At 44.4% G+C, this 26,349-nt stretch overlaps 1 protein-coding gene across 2 annotated transcripts in view; it reads left to right on the top strand.

The window, feature by feature from the left end:
• gmds (GDP-mannose 4,6-dehydratase) overlaps positions 1-26,349 on the top strand; it is a 199,860-nt gene that overhangs the window by 29,935 nt on the left and 143,576 nt on the right. The window contains exons 3-5 of one of the 2 annotated variants that reach the window (XM_041840205.1): positions 5,282-5,369; positions 5,723-5,743; positions 6,807-6,916. In XM_041840205.1, coding sequence (XP_041696139.1) covers positions 5,282-5,369; positions 5,723-5,743; positions 6,807-6,916 — 219 coding nt within the window. The remainder of the gene's footprint in view (positions 1-5,281; positions 5,370-5,722; positions 5,744-6,806; positions 6,917-26,349) is intronic. The other variant, XM_041840206.1, reaches the window with a different exon arrangement.

Genomic DNA, 26,349 nt, shown 5'->3' with positions numbered 1-26,349 from the left:
ATCAAGTGCAGTGTCTGGATGCCCTTTATTAATCACATCAGACCAACAAATATTTTTAACATCATCCACATAAGAGTGACAGCAAAATCTTTTGTATTGTCTCTTATACACAATTTTAGGCCCAGCTTTTGGAACTTTGGCTTTCCTGAATATAGCCACTATATTGTTATCACTGCATCCAATGGGTATGGATACAGCTTCATATAAAGCAATATTTATAGGATATATTTATTCAGCTAAAGTGTCCTTCACTTCAGTGTTTCGAAAATATTATTTATTATTGCAAATAGTGCTTCATTAAATACTATTCACATGTATTTGTTATTCCAGTCTGATTCTGATAGTACTGCCAGGTTGTCTGTTCTTTCTGCCTGTCATTAAAATAATGTGTCAGCTATGAAAAAATATATACAGTGGGGACAAAAAGTATTTAGTCAGCCACCAATTGTGCAAGTTCTCCCACTTAAAAAGATGAGAGGCCTGTAATTTTCATCATAGGTACACGTCAACTATGACAGACAAAATGAGAGAAAAAAACCCAGAAAATCACATTGTAGGATTTTTAATGAATTTATTTGCAAATGATGATGGAAAATAAGTATTTGGTCAATAACAAAAGTTTCTCAATACTTTGTTATATACCCTTTGTTGGCAATGACACAGGTCAAACGTTTTCTGTAAGTCTTCACAAGGTTTTCACACACTGGTATTTTGGCCCATTCCTCCATGCAGATCTCCTCTAGAGCAGTGATGTTTTGGGGCTGTCGCTGGGCAACACAGACTTTCAACTCCCTCCAAAGATTTTCTATGGGGTTGAGATCTGGAGACTGGCTAGGCCACTCCAGGACCTTGAAATGCTTCTTACGAAGCCACTCCTTCGTTGCCCGGGCGGTGTGTTTGGGATCATTGTCATGCTGAAAGACCCAGCCATGTTTCATCTTCAATGCCCTTGCTGATGGAAGGAGGTTTTCACTCAAAATCTCACGATACATGGCCCCATTCATTCTTTCCTTTACACGGATCAGTTGTCCTGGTCCCTTTGCAGAAAAACAGCCCCAAAGCATGATGTTTCCACCCCCATGCTTCACAGTAGGTATGGTGTTCTTTGGATGCAACTCAGCATTCTTTGTCCTCCAAACACGACAAGTTGAGTTTTTACCAAAAAGTTATATTTTGGTTTCATCTGACCGTATGACATTCTCCCAATCCTCTTCTGGATCATCCAAATGCACTCTAGCAAACTTCAGACGGGCCTGGACATGTACTGGCTTAAGCAGGGGGACACGTCTGGCACTGCAGGATTTGAGTCCCTGGCGGCGTAGTGTGTTACTGATGGTAGGCTTTGTTACTTTGGTCCCAGCTCTCTGGAGGTCATTCACTAGGTCCCCCTGTGTGGTTCTGGGATTTTTGCTCACCGTTCTTATGATCATTTTGACCCCACGGGGTGAGATCTTGCGTGGAGCCCCAGATCGAGGGAGATTATCAGTGGTCTTGTATGTCTTCCATTTCCTAATAATTGCCCCCACAGTGGATTTCTTCAAACCAAGCTGCTTACCTATTGCAGATTCAGTCTTCCCAGCCTGGTGCAGGTCTACAATTTTGTTTCTGGTGTCCTTTGACAGCTCTTTGGTCTTGGCCATAGTGGAGTTTGGAGTGTGACTGTTTGAGGTTGTGGACAGGTGTCTTTTTATACTGATAACAAGTTCAAACAGGGGCATTTAATACAGGTAACGAGTGGAGGACAGAGGAGCCTCTTAAAGAAGAAGTTACAGGTCTGTGAGAGCCAGAAATCTTGCTTGTTTGTAGGTGACCAAATACTTATTTTCCACCATAATTTGCAAATAAATTCATTAAAAATCCTACAATGTGATTTTCTGGAGAACTTGCACAATTGGTTGCTGACTAAATACTTTTTTTCCCCACTGTATGTAAACTTCCGACTTCAACTGTATTTGGCTAAGGTGTACAGTGGGGAAAAATAGTATTTAGTCAGCCACCAATTGTGCAAGTTCTCCCACTTAAAAAGATGAGAGAGGCCTGTAATTTTCCTCATAGGTACACGTCAACTATGACAGACAAAATGAGCATTTTTTTTCCAGAAAATCACATTGTAGGATTTTTAATGAATTTATTTGCAATTTATGGTGGAATATAAGTATTTGGTCAATAACAAAAGTTTCTCAATACTTTGTTATATACCCTTTGTTGGCAATGACACAGGTCAAACGTTTTCTGTAAGTCTTCACAAGGTTTTCACACACTGTTGCTGGTATTTTGGCCCATTCCTCCATGCAGATCTCCTCTAGAGCAGTGATGTTTTGGGGCTGTCGCTGGGCAACACAGACTTTCAACTCCCGCCAAAGATTTTCTATGGGGTTGAGATCTGCAGACTGGCTAGGCCACTCCAGGACCTTGAAATGCTTCTTACGAAGCCACTCCTTCGTTGCCCGGGCGGTGTGTTTGGGATCATTGTCATGCTGAAAGACCCAGCCACGTTTAATCTTCAATGCCCTTGCTGATGGAAGGAGGTTTTCACTCAAAATCTCACGATACATGGCCCCATTCATTCTTTCTTTTACATGGATCAGTCGTCCTGGTCCCTTTGCAGAAAAACAGCCCCAAAGCATGATGTTTCCACCCCCATGCTTCACAGTAGGTATGGTGTTCTTTGGATGCAACTCAGCATTCTTTGTCCTCCAAACACGACGAGTTGAGTTTTTACCAAAAAGTTATATTTTGGTTTCATCTGACCATATGACATTCTCCAAATGCACTCTAGCAAACTTCAGACGGGCCTGGACATGTACTGGCTTAAGCAGGGGGACACGTCTGGCTCTGCAGGATTTGAGTCCCTGGCGGCGTAGTGTGTTACTGATGGTAGGCTTTGTTACTTTGGTCCTAGCTCTCTGCAGGTCATTCACTAGGTCCCCCCGTGTGGTTCTGGGATTTTTGCTCACCGTTCTTGTGATCATTTTGACCCCACAGGGTGAGATCTTGCGTGTTGCTCCAGATCGAGGAAGATTATCAGTGGTCTTGTATGTCTTCCATTTCCTAATAATTGTTCCCACAGTTGATTTCTTCAAATCAAGCTGCTTACCTATTGCAGATTCAGTCTTCCCAGCCTGGTTCAGGTCTACAATTTTGTTTCTGGTGTCCTTTGACAGCTCTTTGGTCTTGGCCATAGTGGAGTTTGGAGTGTGACTGTTTGAGGTTGTGGACAGGTGTCTTTTATACTGATAACAAGTTCAAACAGGTGCCAATAATACAGGTAACAAGTGGAGGACAGAGGAGCCTCTTAAAGAAGAAGTTACAGGTCTGTGAGAGCCAGAAATCTTGCTTGTTTGTAGGTGACCAAATACTTATTTTCCACCATAATTTGCAAATAAATTCATTAAAAATCCTACAATGTGATTTTCTGGATATTTTTTTTCTCAATTTGTCTGTCATAGTTGACGTGTACCTATGATGAAAATTACAGGCCTCTCTCATCTTTTTAAGTGGGAGAACTTGCACAATTGGTGGCTGACTAAATACTTTTTTTCCCCACTGTATGTAAACTTCCGACTTCAACTGTAGCTAACACTCTTGCTATGTGACTTCTTAACTTATTATATCAAACACACACAGACACAAACATACCTACACACTCTCCGTGCTAGCTCTGGATCTGTTTTCTCAACAGTAGCTGAATGATTTAATTTCCCCTGGATGGTTAGCAGTATCTCCCCCCATTTACATTAGTTATTTAGCAGATGCTTTTATCCAGAGTGAAATACAATTAGTGCATTTAACAAAGGTAGGTAAAACAACCACGTATCACCATCATTGCAAGTAAAACCTTCAAAATAGCCGATATCTTCACAATCAGGGGGGATGATAGAGGGACGGACAGGCAGGCAGGCAAGAAGTGGAGAGTGAATAAAGGAAGTGAGGTCCGGGCACGATGTCCTCTCAGTAATGTGCTCCCAGTCATACCAGCCCTGATCTTGTGGAACCAGCCCACAGTTGACAGGAAGTGTCTTCAGGCACCACAGGAAGTGGCTCTGCCCCAGGCTCCAGACTGGGGACTCATTGGGAGGGGGGATGATAGAGAGAAGGACAGGCAGGAAGTGGAGAGTGAATACAGGAAGTGAGGTCAGGGCACAATGTCCTCTTAGTAATGTGCTCCCCAGTTCCCCAGCTATCTCTTCACAACAGAGCTTCCTATACATCCCCAGAACAATGGGAACTCCCCCAAAACCACCTCCCCACTCCCCCACATGTAGATTGGGAGATGGGGAAGGAGAATGTTTGGAGATTGTAATGGATCCAATATATCTCCTAGAGTCAAAATTATTTTCCAATCGTTTCGTTCTGAACAGAACCACAATGTTTTTCGTTTCGTTCCACTATTCCGACCAGCAAAAAAGTTGAAAAACGTAATTCATTCTTCTCTAGCTAATTAAAAATCTCTCTCCCTATCTTCTGAATCAAGCTTGTAACGTCAGTACAGTAGCCTACGCTTCAGAGGGGGGAGGGGCAGGTAGCCTAAACACGCACAGGCAAAGATTTGGAATAAGTGAGGGCTTTGCATAGGTGCTTTGTTGCATTTGTTGTGTGACTAGAAAAAAATGCCTGGAACGTAAAATAACATTATTAATAACCGGTTCCCGTGCTTTTAAAATAACGATTCTGTTCTGGAACATCATTGATCACTTTTGTTCCAGGTTCCGTTTTTGTTCCTTAAAAAAAAAAAATGTCCCTGAACCGGTTCCAACCCCTGCCTAGACCACACACACACACACCACACCATACCACACACCACACCACACCATACCACACACCACACCACACACACACCACACCACACACCACACCACACACACATCACACCACACCACACCACACCACACCACACACCACACACCACACACCACACACCACACACCACACCACACACACATCACACCACACCACACACACACCACACACCATACCACACACACACCACACCACACCACACATCACACCACACCACACACACATCACACCACACCACACCACACCACACACCACACACACACCACACACACACCACACCACACCACACACACACCACACCACAAACACACCACAAACACACCACACCACACACACACCACACACACACCACACCACACCACACCACACCACACACACACCACACCACATCACACACACACCACACACACACCACACCGTGTTTTATGTCTGTGTAAAACTGTGTGTGTGTTGACTGTATAGTGTGTATTCCCCCCTGCAGGTTCACGGTATCCTGCGTAGATCCAGCTCTTTCAACACTGGTCGTATTGAGCACCTGTACCAGAACCCCCAGACACACACTGAGGGAAGTAAGTACCTGAGTCTGACCTTTTGATATTCAACCCTTCTTTAGTTAGTTACAGTTCAGCTAGAGCATTAAATATACTCTATCTTTTATATACTGTACATATACAGTACTTTTCTTATAAAAACAATAACAATTATTTTGTAGTATAAGGTGTTGTTACCTTCAGAATTAAGTTGGAGTAAGCCAAGCCAACTAGGAAAATAGTAACCATACTAAAAAAGTTGCCATACTGAAATGCACAGTTTTATTTTTGCTACATAGATGTGGGTTGATAGAATGAAAACTGCATTACTGGAAACTTGTTGAGCTTCTCTAACTTATCTACATCTAACTCGTTATCATTATTATCACCAGGGGATGGATCTACAGGTGGCTGTAAGTGTCATTTTACAACAAATGAAAGCTTCAGGTCTGATGATCTGAAATGGGAAAATGTGTGTGCTCTGAACAGTAGCCTCCACTATGGCTACTCTGATTATACCCGTCTCTTTAGTTTGTCTCTGATTTTTGGTGTTGATGCTGTCTCATTGTAATACTGAAACAGACTCAGTAATAGTACAATTACATTTAATGGTGAAAAATGCCATCTCTGTGTTTAGGATAATAGTCACGTTAACATCAAAAACCAGACATTGAGTTTGGCTCTAAAGCGCCAGTCGTGTATAGATGCTTTAAGGTGAAGGGGCGTTTTCCTCTCTGAGATCTCTCTTACAAGCTTTCTGATTTCAGTTATTTCAAATTATCAGAACACTCGGACAGAGAGATGTGATTGGTGAGACCTGACAGCTGTTGATGATGTCACTATTAGCCATTTTATCTTCAGGCACTGTAACAAACTTGGCAAACAATTCTATTTGACTTTTCAAATCACCCTCTCTGTCATGACTGTGCTCTTTTTTTACTTGGTTCATTGATTTTACCTACGAACTGTGAACTCATACTCCAATCTCCTAGTGTTTATTATCATTTTAAACACTATCTATTATGTGAATCAGATCAGTGAGTATCTTTAGTCTTTGCCCAGATGAGACAAAACTCCATTGAGAAGTGATTCACTGAATCCAGTGCTTGAATCCAGTCAACTGACAAGATTCACTCACAGCATTACCAGGCCATCCACCCAAATGATCTTTCCATTAACATAGCATAATCTACTCAAACTGTACATTTGTTTCAGGTACTGTGGTGTCGACATTTTCCTCAGGTGTGGGTCAGTTCATTCCAGGTTTTTGCTTTTGATCTGTAATAGTTGTTATAAGCTACAATATGTCATTGTCTTACCTCAGGGTGATGCCACCTGTCAGAACACAATGAATGGATGCAACTTTTCCTGTGGTGTTGGTGAGCTCTTTATGGTGCCTGGGTGAGGTGTATAGTTATTATTGCCCTTAGTAAGTGTGTGTGTGTGTGTGTGTGTGTGTGTGTGTGTGTTTCTCAGACATGAAGCTGCACTATGGGGACTTGACAGACAGCACTTGCCTGGTGAAGATCATCAACCAGGTCAAACCTACAGAGATCTACAACCTGGGAGCCCAGAGCCACGTCAAGGTAGGATATCTACTTCCACAATGCTTTACAGTAGACTTTATTCACACCATGGACGTGATCGTTCTAAATCCAGGTTAGGACGTGTAAGTGCTCCAGTCTAGTGCTAAAACTTTCCTCACGTTTATTCGAGGAAAAATAGCCTTGACTTTTGGCGTCATGAGTTTGAATTCCGTCTGTAAATAAGGTTTGTTATGACTCAGATTTTTTCTGTTTGTATTGACTGCTACGTAGGTCGTAATATAATTAAACTTGAAACCCATGCTGAAACATGGTAATCAGGGCTGTAAATCTGGAGAGGATATTGTGGTTGTTGAGGCAGGATGTAGTGGTTCTTGTGTGTGTTTGTGTGTGCGTGTGGCACAATGTCCCTTTTGTTTGAGATCTCCTCCAGTGGATCCCAGGAGAACCCTGTGTAACGCCTCCACCTCCTGTATTGCCCCTGCAGATTCTGGGATCTGAACAACACAAAGAACCGCATTCTGTGTGCCTGGATATGTGGGAAATAGAGTGAAGTGTGTATACACTGTGCCTGTGGTGTGTGTGTAGGTGCATGTTTGTGTATGAGAGAGAGTGAAAGTGAGTGAGACTGAGAGAGAAGCACACTCTAGCCCATTACCCGTTATATTGCTTTCACTCTTATGCTTGTCATCTGGACACAGCAAGAGACACCATGAGAGAGCGAGAGATATGAATAGTCTGGGCCGGGTCGATACCAGTATCGCGATACTCGTTAGTATCGTGGCAAGGAAACAAAACACGAAGTGGATTTCACTTCTTTAGGAAAACCACCCTAATGTTGGTAACAAACATAATTATATTGTCATCCAGAGTCACATTTATTTATTTTCCAAGTTATAGCACACAGTATTTTACACACAGCATGTTTTTAAAGGACGAAAGAGTAAGATCTGCTTCGTGTTTTCATTTTTGCCATGGAAAAAATATTGCGATACTGGTATTGTCCCGATACTAGTCTGTCTCTCCCACATCCTCTCTGTGGTCATAGAGACCATGACTTTGCTCTAAACTGCCTATGTGGACGATCCTTCCTGGACCAAACATGGACACATACATACAGAGTATTTTCTGTATTTATGTGTTTCTTCACTAGTGAGCCTATACCATCCCAGACTCCTGAGTCACTGCTGGCTGGCTAATAGACAAGCCTCTGGATTACTAGCAGGAAACCTTAGTGACGTTTCCACTCTTCCAGAGAGGAAAAGATAATTCACAGGAGCTACTCATCTCTCTACCTCTCCTTCCTCTCTCTATGTCAGAGCATTGTATTTTTTTATTTCCAGGGAAACCCGGAATAGTTAGCCCTGTGTGAGTCAGTCTATTAAATCGCTGTGTGTTTGTATGCTCTGTGTTTTCATGTGAGTTTGTCTGTGTGGGTGCTTGTTTCCTCAGAGAGAGTCATTAAGAACAGTAAAAAATATATATATATACTGCTAGGAGGGAGTGGTTAGGGAAATGGTTGGACGGACACTGGAGGGCTAGGGACCCAGCCATCTGCTACATCAAAAGACCATCACAAAACAAACGCAGCAAACGAAAGGGTTTTCATTTAGATATTAAGATACATATCCCTTTCTTCCATTGCCATAACAGGACTTTGCTCTGAGCTCTGTGTCCAGTCAGTAAAACAAGATAGAAGTACTGTAGGTTTATTACAGTCACTATTACGCTAAACCTCTGTCAACACCAGGTAGTGTACACTGTCCACAACGATAGTAATAAAATAGTCATTCATTATTTATCTGAATTGATATTTAACATATATTAGTTGTAAACATCCCTTTTGAAATATGCATGACCAGTGTGACTACAGGTGTCGACAGGGCTATAATGATGCAAACTTAAATCCGTTCTACCTCATTTCTACCAGCATGTTAAATGTGCAACCAGAGGGGGAAAAAAACTAGACCACCTTTACTCCACACACAGAGACGCATACAAAGCTCTCCCTCGCCCTCCATTTGGCAAATCTGACAATAACTCTATCCTCCGGATTCCTGCATAAAAGCAAAAACTAAAGCAGGAAGCACCAGTGACTCGGTTAATAAAAAAGTGGTCAGATGACACAGATGCTAAGCTACAGGACTGTTTTGTTAGCACAGACTGGAATATGTTCCAGGATTCTTCCGATACCATTGAGGAGTACACCACATCAGTCACTGGCTTCATCAATAAGTGCATTGATGACGTTGTCCCCACAGTGACCGTACGTACATACCCCAACCAGAAGCCATGGATTACAGGCAACATCTGCACTGAGCTAAAGGGTAGAGCTGCCGCTTTCAGTGGGACTCTAACCCGGACGCTTATAAGAAATCCCGCTATGCCCTCAGACGAACCATCAAACAGGCAAAGCGTCAATACAGGACTAAGATTGAATCGTACTACACCGGCTCTGACGCTCGTCGGATGTGGCAGGGCTTGAAAACTATTACAGACTACAAAGGGAAGCACAGCCGCGAGCTGCCAAGTGACACAAGCCTACCAGACGAGCTAAATCACTCCTATGCTCACTTCGAGGCAAGCAACACTGAAGCATGCATGAGAGCATCAACTGTTTCGGATGACTATGTGATCACGCTCTCCGTAGCCGATGTGAGTAAGACTTTTAAGCAGGTCAACATTCACAAGGCCGCAGGGCCAGACGGATTACCAGGACGTGTACTCCGAGTATGCGCTGACCAACTGGCAAGTGTCTTCACTGACATTTTCAACATGTCCCTGACTGAGTCTGTAATACCAACATGTTTCAAGCAGACCACCATAGTCCCTGTGCCCAAGAACACTAAGATAACCTGCCTAAATGACTACCGACCCGTAGCACTCACGTTTGTAGCCATGAAGTGCTTTGAAAGGCTGGTCATGGCTCACATCAACACCATTATCCCAGAAACCCTAGACCCACTCCAATTTGCATACTGCCCCAACCGATCCACAGATGACGCAATCTCTATTGCACTCCACACTGCCCTTTCCCACCTGGACAAGAGTAACACCTACGTGAGAATGCTATTCATTGACTACAGCTCAGCGTTCAACACCACAGTGCCCTCAAAGCTCATCACTAAGCTATGGACCCGGGACTAAACACCTCCCTCTGCAACTGGATCCTGGACTTCCTGACAGGCCACCCCCAGGTGGTAAGGGTAGGTAACAACACATCTGCCACGCTGGTCCTCAACACGGGGGCCCCTCAGGGGTGCGTGCTCAGTCCCCTCCTGTACTCCCTGTTCACCCATGACTGCATGGCCAGGCACGACTCCAACACCACCATTAAGTTTGCCGACAACACAACAGTGGTAGGCCTGATCACCGACAACGATGAGACAGCCTATAGGGAGGAGGTCAGAGACCTGACCGTGTGGTGCCAGGATAACAACATCTCCCTCAACGTGATCAAGACAAAGGAGATGATTGTGGACTACAGGAAAAAAAAGAGGACTGAGCACGCCCCCGTTCTCATCGACGGGGCTGTAGTGGAACAGGTTGAGATCTTCAAGTTCCTTGGTGTCCACCAACAAACTATCATGGTCCAAACACACCAAGACAGTTGTGAAGAGGGCACGACAAAGCCTATTCCCCCTCAGGAGACTGAAAAGATTTGGCATGGGTCCTCAGATCCTCAAAAAATTATACAGCTGCTCCATCGAGAGCATCCTGACTGGTTGCATCACCGCCTGGTATGGCAACTGCTCGGCCTCCGACCGCAAGGCACTACAGAGGGTAGTGCGTACGGCCCAGTACATCACTGGGGTCAAGCTTCCTGCCATCCAGGACCTCTATACCAGGCATTGTCAGAGGAAGGCCCTAAAAATGGTCAAAGACTCCAGCCACCCAAGTCATAGACTGTTCTCTCTGCTACCGCACGGCAAGCGGTACCAGGGTGCCAAGTCTAGGTCCAAAAGGCTTCTCAACAGCTTTTACCCCCAAGCCATAAGACTCCTGAACAGCTAATCATGGCTACCCTGACTATTTGCACTGCACTGATTTGATAGTAATAAATGTCATATCTAAATCTTAAATACCGGTTTAGGTAATGAATACCTAGGAAATATGCATGATGCTGTATAAATACAGGTGTGGATAGGGTGTTGATATGAATGGTTAAAACATCAGTCTGAACACCGTTTCATTGTTCTCTCTCACTGAGGCGCTCTGTCAGGTAGCGAGAAGGAACAAAAGCCCAAAGGTGTCTGTCTAATACAGCCAATCACCTGTAAAACAGCCATTCACATGCAGCTGTCAGGGGAGAGTGACGGTAGTGTGGAGCTGAATAGAGTTGACTGACTGAATTATTAACACACTGACTGAGGGAGACAAAAAGGAAGCGATAGAGGGACGGAGAGGGTGGTGAGAGTGTCAGTGTGTGATGGGTTTTCACTCCAATGAGGGTACAGTATGTGTGGTGTGTCTGACTAGGGGCCCAGCCTCATATTCAGTCAGCTAAGATAAGCAGCAGCTCATACTACAGAAAATAAAGTGCTTAAAACATCCTCTTTTATCAGCATCCTTCCTCCCGAGTCTCTCTCTACTCCTGTCTCTCTCTCCTCCTTTATCCCTTGTTCTTTCTCTTCTTCCCACATCCGGCTTGACTGTACAGTAGCTCCCACGCCAGTGGTTTACTGAAGGCTTGGTTTACCGCGCCTGGGCTTTCAAAAAGCCCCGGACTTTTGTTGGTTTTGTGTGTGTGTGTGCATAGTGTGTGTGTGTGTGTCTGTCTGTGTCTTTGTGGGTCATTTTGTGTAAGTCATATTGTGTAATGTGACGTCTGTGTTGGTAATAGTATTTGATGTAATAGTACCGTGTTGCATTGTGTGTTGTCAGCGTGTTTGGTTCTGTGTGTACATTATACGGAATCCATTGCTTTGGAATTCCCGGTGCGGTGAGGAGAGGATTTGCCCGGTCTATTACCTGTGATTTGGGGAATCATTGCCTGTTTGCCTTGGTTTTGTTCTTGATGTCGGCATCCTAAAATGCACCTGTAACCCTCTCACCAGGCTCGAATTTGAATCTCACGATATTACCTTACTTAAATGACGACATACATTAAGTCCCGAAGTCCACCCCACATTTGTAGTTACTCACTACTCGTAGATAATGCCTCAGCAAAGTATAGCAGTTCCGTGCAGGAGTCCTCACAAGATCCACAGCAAACACAGCTATCAATGCAGCCAGTACTCCGTAGCAGCAACAGACATCCCGTGGAAACCCGAACTCGTTCATCGTCACATGCAATTCTCTCCAAGTCTCGCACGATGCTAGGCTAACCTCTAGGATGTCGAATGTCTTCACAATGCGAAGGCAGCTTCAGTCTCCACTAGGTCTGTCTTAACGAAATAATAACACTCTTATAGAAATAAAATCAGGATTTTCCTTCCAAACTCTGTAGGTATGTTTTTGTTCTCTCTTAGTCGTTTTCCTTCACCAACCCCACTAACGTCTCTCCTCTCTTCTTTCAACCTTTCCCTCTCTTTTCTTTCCCAGTAACCAGTCCACTCTCCCATTGGCCACAACTTAACAAGCTACCTCAATGGTCAAAACTTTAACAAGATACGTGGGAAACTTAAACTTAAAAGTAAACCAAACTATTTACTTGTACATTTTTGAAACATTGCTTCAAAAGAAATGCATTAACGACATTACAAATCAGGAGCAATTCGATCACCTTTTAAATCTAATACCAATTAATTATAACAAATAAACTCTATACTTAGTTTTAGCAAGGGTATTACACACCCTAGGAAGTAGACCTGGAGGAGACAGTAGGGTTTAGGAGCCAAACAACCTCCTTGTTTAACCACAGAGAAACGGCTCCTTAATCCACCTACACAATTCCCTATTTCTCCAAGTATACTATTTAATTATACAGTGGTACAGTTAAATGTTATAGTATCACTGCAGCCACCCACTACCTCAGATCATTTAGGCTGTAGAGAACATGCCATGGGGTATAATGTGGTGTGATTATACGAGCTGCTTTAGATGAGATGAGAGCAGAATGCTTTATGTGATGAGTGTGTTCCCCTTACCACCCCATTGGCTAGGTTTACCTGCACTCTGATTGGTGTTTACATTACCACCCTCCAATCACCCACTCCAGTGGCACGCTCAGCTCTCTCTCTCTGTGTGTGTGTGTGTGTGTGTGTGTGTGTGTGTGTGTGTGTGCGCGCGCATGTAAAACTGCCCTATTCCGTGTGTAAATAATTTGATTATATTGAGATTTCATTGCTTATGCCAAATTGAGTGCGAGGCAGAAGAAAATACATATATTTTCCTCTGGCCATAGCTCTTATTCCTTACATGAATGAGAGAGACTGGCCCCAGTTGCCCTGGTGGTCTACTCACTGTGGTCAGTCAGTCTAGCTCGGCCCCTGAGCAGGCAGGCAGGCAGGCAGAGAGAGCTATAGGCATGTTTTGATAGGTTGGTTCTTGGTAGGACTGGGCTGGCTAAACTGAAGTGAAAGTGAACTTTACATTAAGAATAGACTGCTCCGTGCCAAGATAAGCAAGTCTGTCCCTTTCCGTGCTCAGTGATTTGGAATGAGGGGAGATGTTTTTTTTAGTACTACTCTATGTGACGGATTTATACAGCGTCTGCACAATTTGAATGTTTTATTTTTAAACCCGGAAACATTGTCTTGACTTTTACTTTACATTTGTATGTTTTGTTCTCTCTGGAAATTAGTAGGTGCGACGTTAGGAAATTACTTTTAGTAAATCGCTCTGAGAGTTATAAATAATCGAAGAGGCAATTTTTATTGAATGATTGACAGACAGTGTGTCCGACTCAGGTACTAGACTTGCCTATAGAGAAAGGCCTGTTACTATGGTGTACTTTGTAGGACTGAGCGTAAGACCCTAGTTCCTCCTGTGACAGATAGATGGCAGCAGTGAGGGAGGGAGAATTAAACAACAATGAAAAATGGTTTGATGAATGCAAAACCCTAAGAAAGAAATTGAGTACTATACAAACCCTTCAACACAAAAAGGCCTGTGGTATTCATGGTATCCTAAATGAAAATGATAGAACATACAGACAACAAATTCCAATTGGCTATACTTAAACTCTTTAACATCATCCTTAGGTCTGGCATCTTCCCCAATATTTGGAACCAAGGCCTGATCACCCCAATCCACAAATTTGACCCCAATAATTACAGTGGAATCTGCATCAACAGCAATCTCTGAAAAATCCTCTGCAATATCAACAGCAGACTGCAACCTTTCCTCAGTGAAAACAATTTCCTGAGCAAATGTAAAATTGGCTTCTTACCAAAATACTGTACGACAGACCACATATACACCCTGCACACCCTTATTGACAAACAAAACAAAAGCAAAGTCTTCTCATGCATTGTTGTTTTCAAAAAATTGTTTTAACCCAATTTGGCATGAGGGTCTGCTATACAAATTGATGGAAAGTGGTGATGGGGGAAAAACGTATGACATTATAAAATCAATGTACACAAACATTGTGTGCAGTTAAAATTGGCTTGAGCCCCACCCTCTTCAACATACACACTGAGTGTACAAAACATTAAGAACACTTTCCTAATATTGAGTTGCACCTCCCCTTTTACCCTCAGAACAGCCTCAATTAGTCAGGTCGTAGACTCTACAAGGTGTTGAATGCGTTCCACAGGGATGCTGGCCCATCTAGACTCCAATGTTTCCCACAGTTGTGTCAAGTTGTCTGGTTGTCCTTTGGGTGGTGGATAATTTTTGATACACATGGGAAACTGTTTAGCATGAAAAACCCAGCAACGTTGCTGTTCTTGACACAAACCGGTGCACCTGGCACCTACTACCATACCCCTTTCAAAGGCAGTTAAATATTTTGGCTTGCCCATTCACCCCCTGAATGGCACACATACACAATCCATGTCTCAATTGTCTCAAGGCTTAAAAATCCTTATTTAACCGGTCTCCTCCCCTTCATCTACACTGATTTGAACTCTTTGGCCTGAATGCCAAGCGTCATGTCTGGAGGAAACCTTGGACCATCCCTACGGTGAAGCATGGTGGTGGCAGCATCATGATGTGGGGATGTTTTTCAGCGGCAGGGACTGGGAGACTAATCAGGATCGAGGGAAAGATGAACGGAGCAAAGTACAGAGAGATCCTTGATGAAAATCTGCTCCAGAGTGCTCAGGACCTCAGACTGGGTTGAGGGTTCACCTTCCAACAGGACAACGACCCTAAACACACAGCCAAGACAACACAGGAGGGGCTTCGGGACAAGTCTCTGAATGTCCTTGAGTGGCCCAGCCAGAGGCCGAACTTGAACCCGATCGAACATCTCTGGAGAGACCTGAAAATAGCTGTGCAGCGTCTCTCCCCATCCTACCTGACAGAGCTTGAGAGGATCTGCAAAGAAGAATAGGAGAAACTCCCCAAATACAGATGTGCCAAGCTGATAGCGTCATACCCAAGAATGCTCGAGGCTGTAATCGCTGCCAAAGGCCCTTCAACAAAGTACTGAGTAAATGGTCTGAATACTTATGGAAATATATTTCAGGGGGGTTTTATTTTTATAAATGTGCAAACATTTCTAAAAACCTGTTTTTGCTTTGTCATTATGGATGTGTGTAGATTGATGAGGGAAAAAAACGATTTAATCAATTTTAGAGTAAGGTTGTAACGTAACAAAATGTGGAAAAAGTCAAGTCCTGTAGAGTCCTGAGTGTGACCACCCGACAACGTGGCTGGTGAATTAGACATCCTTACTTACTTTACAATGCTAAAATATACCCGCATTTGGCGGGTGGTGGGTGTTAATGTTTAGGCATGAATGTTAGTGGTACAGACTTCACCTTCTTGACCTTTCACCCTTAAGTACTTTAAGTCCTTACCTTAAGTGGCAATTTTGATTGTGTCATATGAGTGCATGCATCCCAATGTTGGGTTTCATGCTGGTACGCGTACGTGTTTGTTGTGTATTTGCGTTGGTTTTAATGACAATGGGAACTTTACCAAAGTTTGTTTCCTGTAGAGAGCTTACGTTCATCCCTAACATAAAGAAACATACATAACCAACATACTATAAACTTTATGCTGAGATGGGAGAGAGGTAAGGAGGGAGGGAGAGATGGGAGAGTGGTAGGGAGGGAGAGATGGGAGAGAGGTAGGGAGGGAGAGATGGGAGAGAGGTAGGGAGGGAGAGATGGGAGGGAGGGAGAGTTTACACAACAAATCCTCAATACACACAAAGCAGTGTATATAGAGCTTACAGGTATTATCACATTGTTGTTTATGCTGCACTTACGCTCTGTCTACTCAGGGATAGAGATGAATACACACAGTACTTTGTTACACACACACACACACACACACACACACACACACACACACATACACAGCGAAGGGAGGACGGCAAGGCTTGGTTGTTGTGTACATTAATCAGTGCATTGAATTGAATCAAATGAGTTCTAAAAATAGTAGGTTTGTGACTTTGACATTAAAAGAGTTGTGCACGTTTTGCTGTTTTAATGCCTGTACTGTATGCATGGCCAACAAGCTCTCATAGTTTCCCTTCGAAATTCGACGTATTATGGTATTTTTGATGCATTCATTCAGCGTGGTTACAGGGCTAATTTCACGTGGTTACAGGGTTAAAACAGAAACAACTCAAAGGTTAACAGTATAGGCATTAAATCCGAATGGTTAAGGTTAGGGCTATGGTTTGGGGAAGGCTTAAAACAAAATAATGAAAAATGATGTTTCCATCAACTATTATCATGTATTCTCATGGCTTGCTAGAGCATTGTGAGCAGCGGTGGCACAGTGGTTTGAGCAGCGCACTTCGGTTCTGAGCATCACGAGTTCACGCCCAGTGCTGGGCAATTTTTTAAAATTTTTTTTTTTGTAAGGCATTCGGTATATCGAATTTCTCAGGGCCTTTTTCAAACGTCCGGCATGGCATGCAGAATGAAGCAATTGAGTCTCTTCCTTGATAGGGCCCTTCTTGTCTATCATCAGTACAGACTCATTCATCCACATATACACACACATGGTGACAGAAGCTCATTTAGTAGATGTGTAGAGCTTACACACTTTGTACAATACACACTAAGGCTTCCTTTACTAAAGAGGCGTAATGGGTTGTTTGTGTAATTTTCTAGTTTGTTTTGAGTGTGGGCTGCGGTTGTCTTGATACTAACACTTAGCCCATGAGCCGGTTGAGCCCTATTACATTTTACATTTTACATTTTAGTCATTTAGCAGACGGTCTTATCCAGAGCGACTTACAGTTAGTGAGTGCATACATTTTCATACTGGCCCCCTGTGGGAATCGAACCCACAACCCTGGCGTTGCAAGCGCCATGCTCTACCAACTGAGCTACACGGGGCCTTAAGAGATAAGAATTTGTGCCAAGCCGCTTAAATCGCTCAGGATAACAAATAAATCCTGTCTGATTGGCACAAAACAATATGTTAACACGTTAGCACAATGCATTTCTTTCCATTTGAAGTATTACCGTACAGCTTAATTTTAAGTCTATGAATTAAACTGCAATACAAATGTAAAATAGTAAATCGTAATACCAGTGTTGTAATTCTTGTAGAGATGGGAGAGAGGTAAGGAGGGAGGGAGAGATGGGAGAGTGGTAGGGAGGGAGAGATGGGAGAGAGGTAGGGAGGGAGGGAGAGATGGGAGAGTGGTAGGGAGGGAGAGATGGGAGAGAGGTAGGGAGGGAGAGATGGGAGGGAGGGAGATATGGGAGAGAGGCAGGGAGGGAGGGAGAGATGGGAGAGGGGTAGGGAGGAGAGATGGGAGAGGGGTAGGGAGGGAGAGATGGGAGAGAGGTAGGGAGGGAGAGATGGGAGGGAGGGAGAAAGGTAGGATGGGAGAGAGGTAGGGAGGGAGGGAGGGAGAGATGGGAGAGAGGTAGGGAGGGAGGGAGGGAGGGAGAGTTGAGAGAGAGAGAGAGAGGGAGGGAGAGAGGTAGGGAGGGAGAAAGGTAGGATGGGAGAGAGGTAGGGAGGGAGGGAGGGAGGGAGGGAGAGTTGGGAGAGAGGGAGGGAGGGAGGGAGGGAGGGAGGGAGGGAGGGAGGGAGAGATGGGAGAGAGGTAGGATGGGAGACAGGTAGGGAGGGAGAGAGGTAGGGAGAGATGGGAGGGAGGGAGGGAGAGATGGGAGAGAGGGAGGGAGAGAGGTAAGGAGGGAGGGAGAGTTGGGAGAGAGAGAGGTAGGGAGGGTGGGAGAGAGGTAGGAAGGGAGAGAGGTAGGGAGGGAGGGAGAGATGGGAGAGAGGGAGGGAGGGAGGGAGGGAGAGTTGGGGGAGAGGGAGGGAGGGAGGGAGGGAGAGTTGGGGGAGAGAGAGAGAGAGGGAGGGAGGGAGAGAGGTAGGAAGGGAGAGAGGTAGGGAGGGAGAGAGGTAGGGAGAGATGGGAGGGAGGGAGAGATGGGGAGGGGTAGGGAGAGTTGGGAGAGAGAGAGGTAGGTAGGGAGGGAGGGAGAGATGGGAGAGAGGTAGGGAGGGAGAGATGGGAGAGAGGTAGGTAGGGAGAGAGAGATGGGAGAGAGGTAGGGTGGGAGGGAGAGAGGTAGGGAGGGAGGGAGAGATGGGAGAGAGGTAGGGAGGGAGGGAGAGATGGGAGGGAGGGAGAGATGGGAGAGAGGTAAGGAGGGAGGGAGAGAGAGAGATGGGAGAGAGGGAGGGAGGGAGAGATGGGAGAGGGGTAGGGAGGGAGAGATGGGAGAGGGGTAGGGAGAGAGAGATGGGAGAGAGGTAGGGTGGGAGGGAGAGATGGGAGAGAGGTAGGGAGAGATGGGAGAGAGGTAGGGAGGGAGAGAGGTAAGGAGGGAGAGAGAGATGGGAGAGAGGTAAGGAGGGAGGGAGAGATGGGAGGGAGGGAGAGATGGGAGAGAGGTAGGGAGAGATGGGAGGGAGAGATGGGAGAGATGGGAGGGAGGGAGAGATGGGAGAGAGGTAGGGAGAGAGGTGGGGAGGGAGGGAGAGATTGGAGAGAGGTAGGGAGGGAGAGAGAGAGGTAGGGGAGAGAGGTAGGGAGGGAGGGAGAGGGGGAGAGAGGTAGGGAGGGAGGGAGAGATGGGAGAGAGGTAAGGAGGGAGGGAGAGATGGGAGAGGGGTAGGGAGGGAGGGATGGGAGAGAGGGAGGGAGAGATGGGAGAGAGGTAAGGAGGGAGGGAGAGAGAGATGAGCGAGAGGTAAGGAGGGAGGGAGAGAGAGATGGGAAGGAGGGGGAGAGAGGTAGGGAGAGATGGGTGAGAGGTAAGGAGGGAGTGAGGTAGGGATAGATGGGAGAGGGGTAGGGAGGGAGGGATGGGAGAGAGGGAGGGAGAGATGGGAGAGAGGTAAGGAGGTAGGGAGAGAGAGATGAGCGAGAGGTAAGGAGGGAGGGAGAGAGAGATGGGAAGGAGGGAGAGAGAGATGGGAGAGAGGTAGGGAGAGATGGGTGAGAGGTAAGGAGGGAGTGAGGTAGGGATAGATGGGAGAGAGGGAGGGAGGGAGGGAGAGATGGGAGAGAGGTAGGGAGGGAAAGATGGGGGCGTGGGGGAGTGAATTATGACAGCAGATAGTGATCTAAATGAGGGGTAATTGTTTTAACCAGAGTCTTTTGTCTTTTTAATGAAGGTATTTTTGTATACCTGGGAATTTCCCGTGTCTGTGTCTGTGCGTGTGTGTACGGCCTGTCACTTTGTCTCTGTTTAATTGAAGCCTTAAATCAGTCTGTCATACCTGTATACTTGGGCCAATCTCACCTCAGTTTACGTCAGCAAGGTAACAAACAGGGATTTATATAGCCAATACACACACACATGCCAAAAGCATTTATGCATGCATTAATCGGAGTACTTCTTTAAGTATGAACTGTTTTTGTCATGAAAAAGTTACTGGGACTAGAATTATTCAGGACTCTAGATAGAAAATGATCTGGTGGTGTACTTAATCTAAATGACAGAAGCTTGCCACACAATGAGACTAATTCATCACTCACTAGCTACACAAGTTCAGAAGTAAAAACAAACAAAATATAATTATTATTGTGGGGTTGGAAATTAATAAAGGGAAATATATTTTTTAAAAGGATATATGTATGTATATGTATTTATGTGTGTGTATTGTGATGTCACGAGAGGCTACACAGCTTTCAGCGGGATTGCTCAAGTAGTGCAAGGAGACCAGGTTCAACCAAAACAAGGATTTTATTAAAGGTCTTGGGAAACTAACGAAAGTATAACACAATACTGTTCTCTGGTGGCTCTTAAGGGTTAACAGTTCAGGGATGTCTCTTCCACATCCAAAATCATAACTCTCCCTCGCTCAAATAACTTTTCCCCAGTCTTACTGTCTTCCACGTTGCAGCTAGTGGCCAACCCAGCAAAACGTCCTTCCAAATGTCCCACACGTATTTCCACAGGTGCATATATCCAAAGGTGAGTATTTCCCAAAGGTAAGTATCTCCAAATCCTTATATTCCTCATGGAAGTGGACGTGCAGCACTCTTGTCCTCCAGAGAGCCCAGGTTGGAGACTGTGTTACTTCACAACCCACACACTCACTCTCAGTGTGTCTCTTCCCTTCAAAAACCTCCAGCTCATCAGCTCCTGATCTGTTTCAGCTGCGTGGGAAGATTGGCCATAGAGGGGTGGAGTTCCCGACCATACCAGCAGATGGAGCCATAGCTGTCTGGGTTTGCAGCCATCTCAGGGGGATGTAACGTCCCTCCAGGACACAGCCTCTCGTGACATCACAGTATGTATACATGTATGTGTGTATGTATGTATGTGTGTGTGTATATATATATATATATATATATATATATTTACAGTTGAAGTCGGAAGTTTACATACACCTTAGCCAAATACATTTAAACTCAGTTTTTCACAATTCCTGACATTTAATCCTAGTAAAAATTCCCTTTCTTAGGTCAGTTAGGATCACCACTTTATTTTAAGAATGTGAAATGTCAGAATAATAGTAGAGAGAATTATTTATTTCAGCTTTTATTTATTTCATCACATTCCCAGTGGGTCAGAAGTTTACATACACTCAATTAGTATTTGGTAGCATTGCCTTTAAATTGTTTAACTTGGGTCAAACGTTTCGGGTAGCCTTCCACAAGCTTCCCACAATAAGTTGGGTGAATTTTGGCCCATTCCTCCTGACAGAGCTGGTGTAACTGAGTCAGGTTTGTAGGCCTCCTTGCTCGCACACGCTTTTTCAGTTCTGCCCACAAATGTTCTATAGGATTGAGGTCAGGGATTTGTGATGGCTACTCTAATACCTTGACTTTGTTGTCCTTAAGCCATTTTGCCACAACTTTGGAAGTATGCTTGGGGTCATTGTCCATTTGGAAGACCCATTTGCGACCAAGCTTGAACTTCCTGACTGATGTCTTGAGATGTTGCTTCAATATATCCACATAATTTTCCTTCCTCATGATGCCATCTATTTTGTGAAGTGCACCACTCCCTCCTGCAGCAAAGCACTCCCACAGCATGATGCTGCCACCCCCGTGCTTCACGGTTGGGATGGTGTTGGCCAAACAGTTCTATTTTTGTTTCATCAGACAAGAGGACATTTCTCCAAAAAGTACGATCTTTGTCCCCATGTGCAGTTGCAAACTGTAGTCTGGCTTTTTTATGGCGGTTTTGGAGCAGTGGCTTATTTTTTATTTTTAGTCATTTAGCAGACGCTCTTATCCAGAGCGACTTACATGAGCAATTAGGGTTAAGTGCCTTGCTCAAGGGCACATCGACAGATCTTTCACCTAGTCGGCTCGGGGATTAGAACCAGCGACCTTTCGGTTACTGGCACAACGCTCTTAACCACTAAGCTACCTGCCGCCCCGCTTCTTCCTTGCTGACCTTTCAGGTTATGTCGATATAAGACTTGTTTTACTGTGGATATAGATACTTTTGTACCTGTTTCCTCCAGCATCTTCACAAGGTCCTTTGCTGTTGTTCTGGTATTGATTTGCACCAAAGTACGTTCATCTCTAGGAGATAGAACGCGTCGCCTTCCTGAGCGGTATGACGGATGCGTGGTCCCATGGTGTTTATACTTGCATACTATTGTTTGTACAGATGAACGTGGTACCTTCAGGCATTTGGAAATTGCTCCCAAGGATGAACCAGACTTGTGGAGGTCTACAATTTTTTTTTACTGAGGTCTTGGCTGATTTCTTTTGACTTTCCCATGATGTCAAGCAAAGAGGCACAGTTTGAAGGTAGGCCTTGAAATACATCCACAGGTACACCTCCAATTGACTCAAATGATGTCAATTAGCCTATCAGAAGCTTCTAAAGCCATGACATCATTTTCTGGAATTTTCCAAGCTGTTTAAAGGCACAGTCAACTTAGTGTATGTACACTTCTGACCCCACTGGAATTGTGATACAGTGAATTATATATGTGAAAAAGAATCTGTCTGTAAACAATTGTTGGAAAAATTACTTGTGTCATGCACAAAGTAGATGTCCTAACCGACTTGCCAAAACTATAGTTTGTTAACAAGAAATGTGTGGAGTGGTTGAAAAAATAGTTTTAATGACTCCAACCTAAGTGTATGTAAACTTCCAACTTCAACTGTATATATATAAAAAGTATTTAGTCAGCCACCAATTGTGCAAGTTCTCCCACTCAATTGTGCAAGTCCTCTGTAGCTCAGCTGGTAGAGCACGGCGCTTGTAACGCCAAGGTAGTGGGTACGATCCCCGGGACCACCCATACACAAAAAAATAATAATTTATGCACGCATGACTGTAAGTCGCTTTGGATAAAAGCGTCTGCTAAATGGCATATTATTATTATTATTATTATTATTAAAAAGATGAGAGAGGCCTGTAATTTTCATCATAGGTACACGTCAACTATGACAGACAAAATTAGAAAAAGAAATCCAGAAATTCACATTGTAGGATTTTTTAAATGAATTTATTTGCAAATTATGGTGGAAAATAAGTATTTGGTCAATAACAAAAGTTTCTCAATACTTTGTTATATACCCTTTGTTGGCAATGACACAGGTCAAACGTTTTCTGTAAGTCTTCACAAGGTTTTCACACACTGTTGCTGGTATTTTTGCCCATTCCTCCATGCAGATCTCCTCTAGAGCAGTGATGTTTTGGTGCTGTCGCTGGGCAACACGGACTTTCAACTCCCTCCAAAGATTTTCTATGGGGTTGAGATCTGGAGACTGGCTAGGCCACTCCAGGACCTTGAAATGCTTCTTACGAAGCCACTCCTTCGTTGCCCGGGCGGTGTGTTTGGGATCATTGTCATGCTGAAAGACCCAGCCACGTTTCATCTTCAATGCCCTTGCTGATGGAAGGAGGTTTTCACTCAAAATCTCACGATACATGGCCCCATTCATTCTTTCCTTTACACGGATCAGTCGTCCTGGTCCCTTTGCAGAAAAACAGCCCCAAAGCATGATGTTTCCACCCCCATGCTTCACAGTAGGTATGGTGTTCTTTGGATGCAACTCAGCATTCTTTGTCCTCCAAACACGACGAGTTGAGTTTTTACCAAAAAGTTCTATTTTGGTTTCATCTGACCATATGACATTCTCCCAATCCTCTTCTGGATCATCCAAATGCACTCTAGCAAACTTCAGACGGGCCTGGACATGTAATGGCTTAAGCAGGGGGACACGTCTGGCACTGCAGGATTTGAGTCCCTGGCGGCGTAATGTGTTGCTGATGGTAGGCTTTGTTACTTTGGTCCCAGCTCTCTGCAGGTCATTCACTAGGTCCCCCTGTGTGGTTCTGGGATTTTTGCTCACCGTTCTTGTGATCATTTTGACCCCACGGGGTGAGATCTTGCGTGGAGCCCCAGATCGAGGGAGATAATCAGTGGTCTTGTATGTCTTCCATTTGCTCCCACAGTTGATTTCTTCAAACCAAGCTGCTTACCTATTGCAGATTCAGTCTTCCCAGCCTGGTGCAGGTCTACAATTTTGTTTCTGGTGTCCTTTGACAGCTCTTTGGTCTTGGCCATAGTGGAGTTTGGAGTGTGACTGTTTGAGGTTGTGGACAGGTGTCTTTTATACTGATAACAAGTTCAAACAGGTGCCATTAATACAGGTAACGAGTGGAGGACAGAGGAGCCTCTTAAAGAAGAAGTTACAGGTCTGTGAGAGCCAGAAATCTTGCTTGTTTGTAGGTGACCAAATACTTATTTTCCACCATAATTTGCAAATAAATTCATTAAAAATCCTACAATGTGATTTTCTGGAAATTTTCTCTCTCAATTTGTCTGTCATAGTTGACTTGTACCTATGATGAAAATTACAGGCCTCTCTCGTCTTTTTAAGTCGGAGAACTTGCACAATTGGTGGCTGACTAAATACTTTTCCCCCCCACTGTATATATATATATGGGGGATTGGAAGTGATGCAGACAATTACATTGATGAAAGTTACAATCTATCTGCAATATAAAAGCTGATCTACCTCCCAAAAAATAAAATAAATAAAATAGCTACACCAGTCAGGGCTGGTCACAGGTACAGGTAACTGCCAAAATAAAGGAAACTCCAACATAAAGTGTCTTAATAGGGCGTTGAGCCACCACAAGCCAGAACAGATTCAATGCGCCTTGGCATAGATTCTATAAGTGTCTGGAACTCTATTGGAGGGATGCAACACCATTCTTCCATAAGAGTTCATTTGGGTTGAGATCTGGTGACTGAGACACAAACACACCCTTTAAACCCCCAATGCTCCTTTGAGACCCCTCTTTTAAAATCATTAAGATCTCTTCTTCTAACCATGGTAGCCAAAATAATGAGCAGCTGGTCATTTTATACATGGCCCTAAGCTTAATTCATTCAGAAACCACACCTGGGTGGATGCACCTGCTTTCAATATACTTTGTATCCCTCATTTACTCAAGTGTTTCATTTATTTTGTAAATTACCTGTACTTATCATGCTCATCATTACATAGAGAACTAATATCAACACTAATTCCACGCTGACAACCTCCCCAGCTACCATTAATGTTGCTAATACAACTACTAATTGTGATAATAATATGATGATAATAAAGATGATCATAATCATAACTGCTGTGGCCTCAGGAAGATGTGTGGGAAGGGTTCAGTTTACACACACATCAGAACAAGAACAAGGTGTTCAGGCTAATTTATTTTCTTTGTCTGTTTGTGAGGACAAGGTGACTTAATGTATATTTTTTTTAATGCTCTCTTAGGGTGTGTGTGAATGTGGAAAGTGAGGAATATGAAAATAGAAGTCTCTTAATTGTAGTCTATTGACAATAAGGAAATCCGATCTCACATTACAATGTGCAATACACAACAATTAGCCAGACTTGCTGGACAGTGAAACATTTTGATGTTAAAACATCTCTGAATTATTTTCTTTAGTAGAAACCCATGTCAGGACAGGTTCCCTCTGACATTTGTAAAAGATCTCACTCATAGAGACATGACTATGCTGCAGCTAGTGGCCCTGAAAGGGTGTGTGTGTGTCTGTGCTCGCGTGCGTGTATGTGACGGGAAACAGAACATGATTAGTCAGGAGATAATCAGTCTGTTTGTGTCTTGCCATGTACAGTGGGTAGAGCTCCAAAGACAACACACACTGTTTTCTTTATACGCTCCTCTGTCACACACACAAAAAAATAATCACGGAGCGTTTATCAAGAGGGGGGACGGGATGTTGGGAAGTGTGTGTCGGCATGAGCCTTGCAGTGTGTGTTCTCTCTCTCTGCTGTAGGTTAACTCATCACACAGACACGGGTGATGAAGAGGCGACGCTGAGTGGAAAGAGAGGTTAGGGCACTGCAACCTTCCCAAAATGTTCCCCCAACATTCCTTTCCCCAATTATCCACATAACGAGGGGGGAAGCCGTAGATACACAAACAGTGTTCTGGGCAGCGTTCACACTTTCCCCTCTAACTGTCCCAACTGTCCAGGCCTCCTGGCTCTCTGACAGTGAGGCCCAATCCAGTCTTCCCCACAGGCTCTCTGATCTCACAGAATCTGTCCATGGTCTGCTGGGGTGTTTACAACTCTGACACCAACTTAGGAATTGTGTGTGTGTGTGTGTGTGTGTGTGTGTGTGTGCCTGTGTGTGTGTGTGTTCTTGTGTGTGTGTGTGTGTTCTTGTGTGTGTGTGCGTGCCTGTGTGTGTGTGCCTGTGTGTGTGTGTGCGTACCTGTGTGCCTGTGTGTGTGTGTGTGCCTGTACCTGTGTGTGTGTGTGTGTGCCTGTACCTGTGTGTGTGTGTGTGTGTGTGTGTGCCTGTGCCTGTGTGTGTGTGTGTGTGTGTGTGTGTGTGTGTGTGTGTGTGTGTGTGTGTGCCTGTGCCTGTGTGTGTGTGTGTGCCTGTGTGTGTGTGTGTGCCTGTGTGTGTATGCCTGTGTGTGTGTGTGTGCGTGCCTGTGTGTGTGTGTGCGTGCCTGTGCCTGTGTGTGTGC

This window comes from Coregonus clupeaformis, chromosome 20, assembly GCF_020615455.1.
Source record: "Coregonus clupeaformis isolate EN_2021a chromosome 20, ASM2061545v1, whole genome shotgun sequence".
In the NCBI taxonomy this organism is placed as follows: domain Eukaryota; kingdom Metazoa; phylum Chordata; class Actinopteri; order Salmoniformes; family Salmonidae; genus Coregonus; species Coregonus clupeaformis.
The sequence above is the reverse complement of the archived record's forward strand: the minus strand, read 5'-3'. Positions and strand labels throughout refer to the sequence as shown.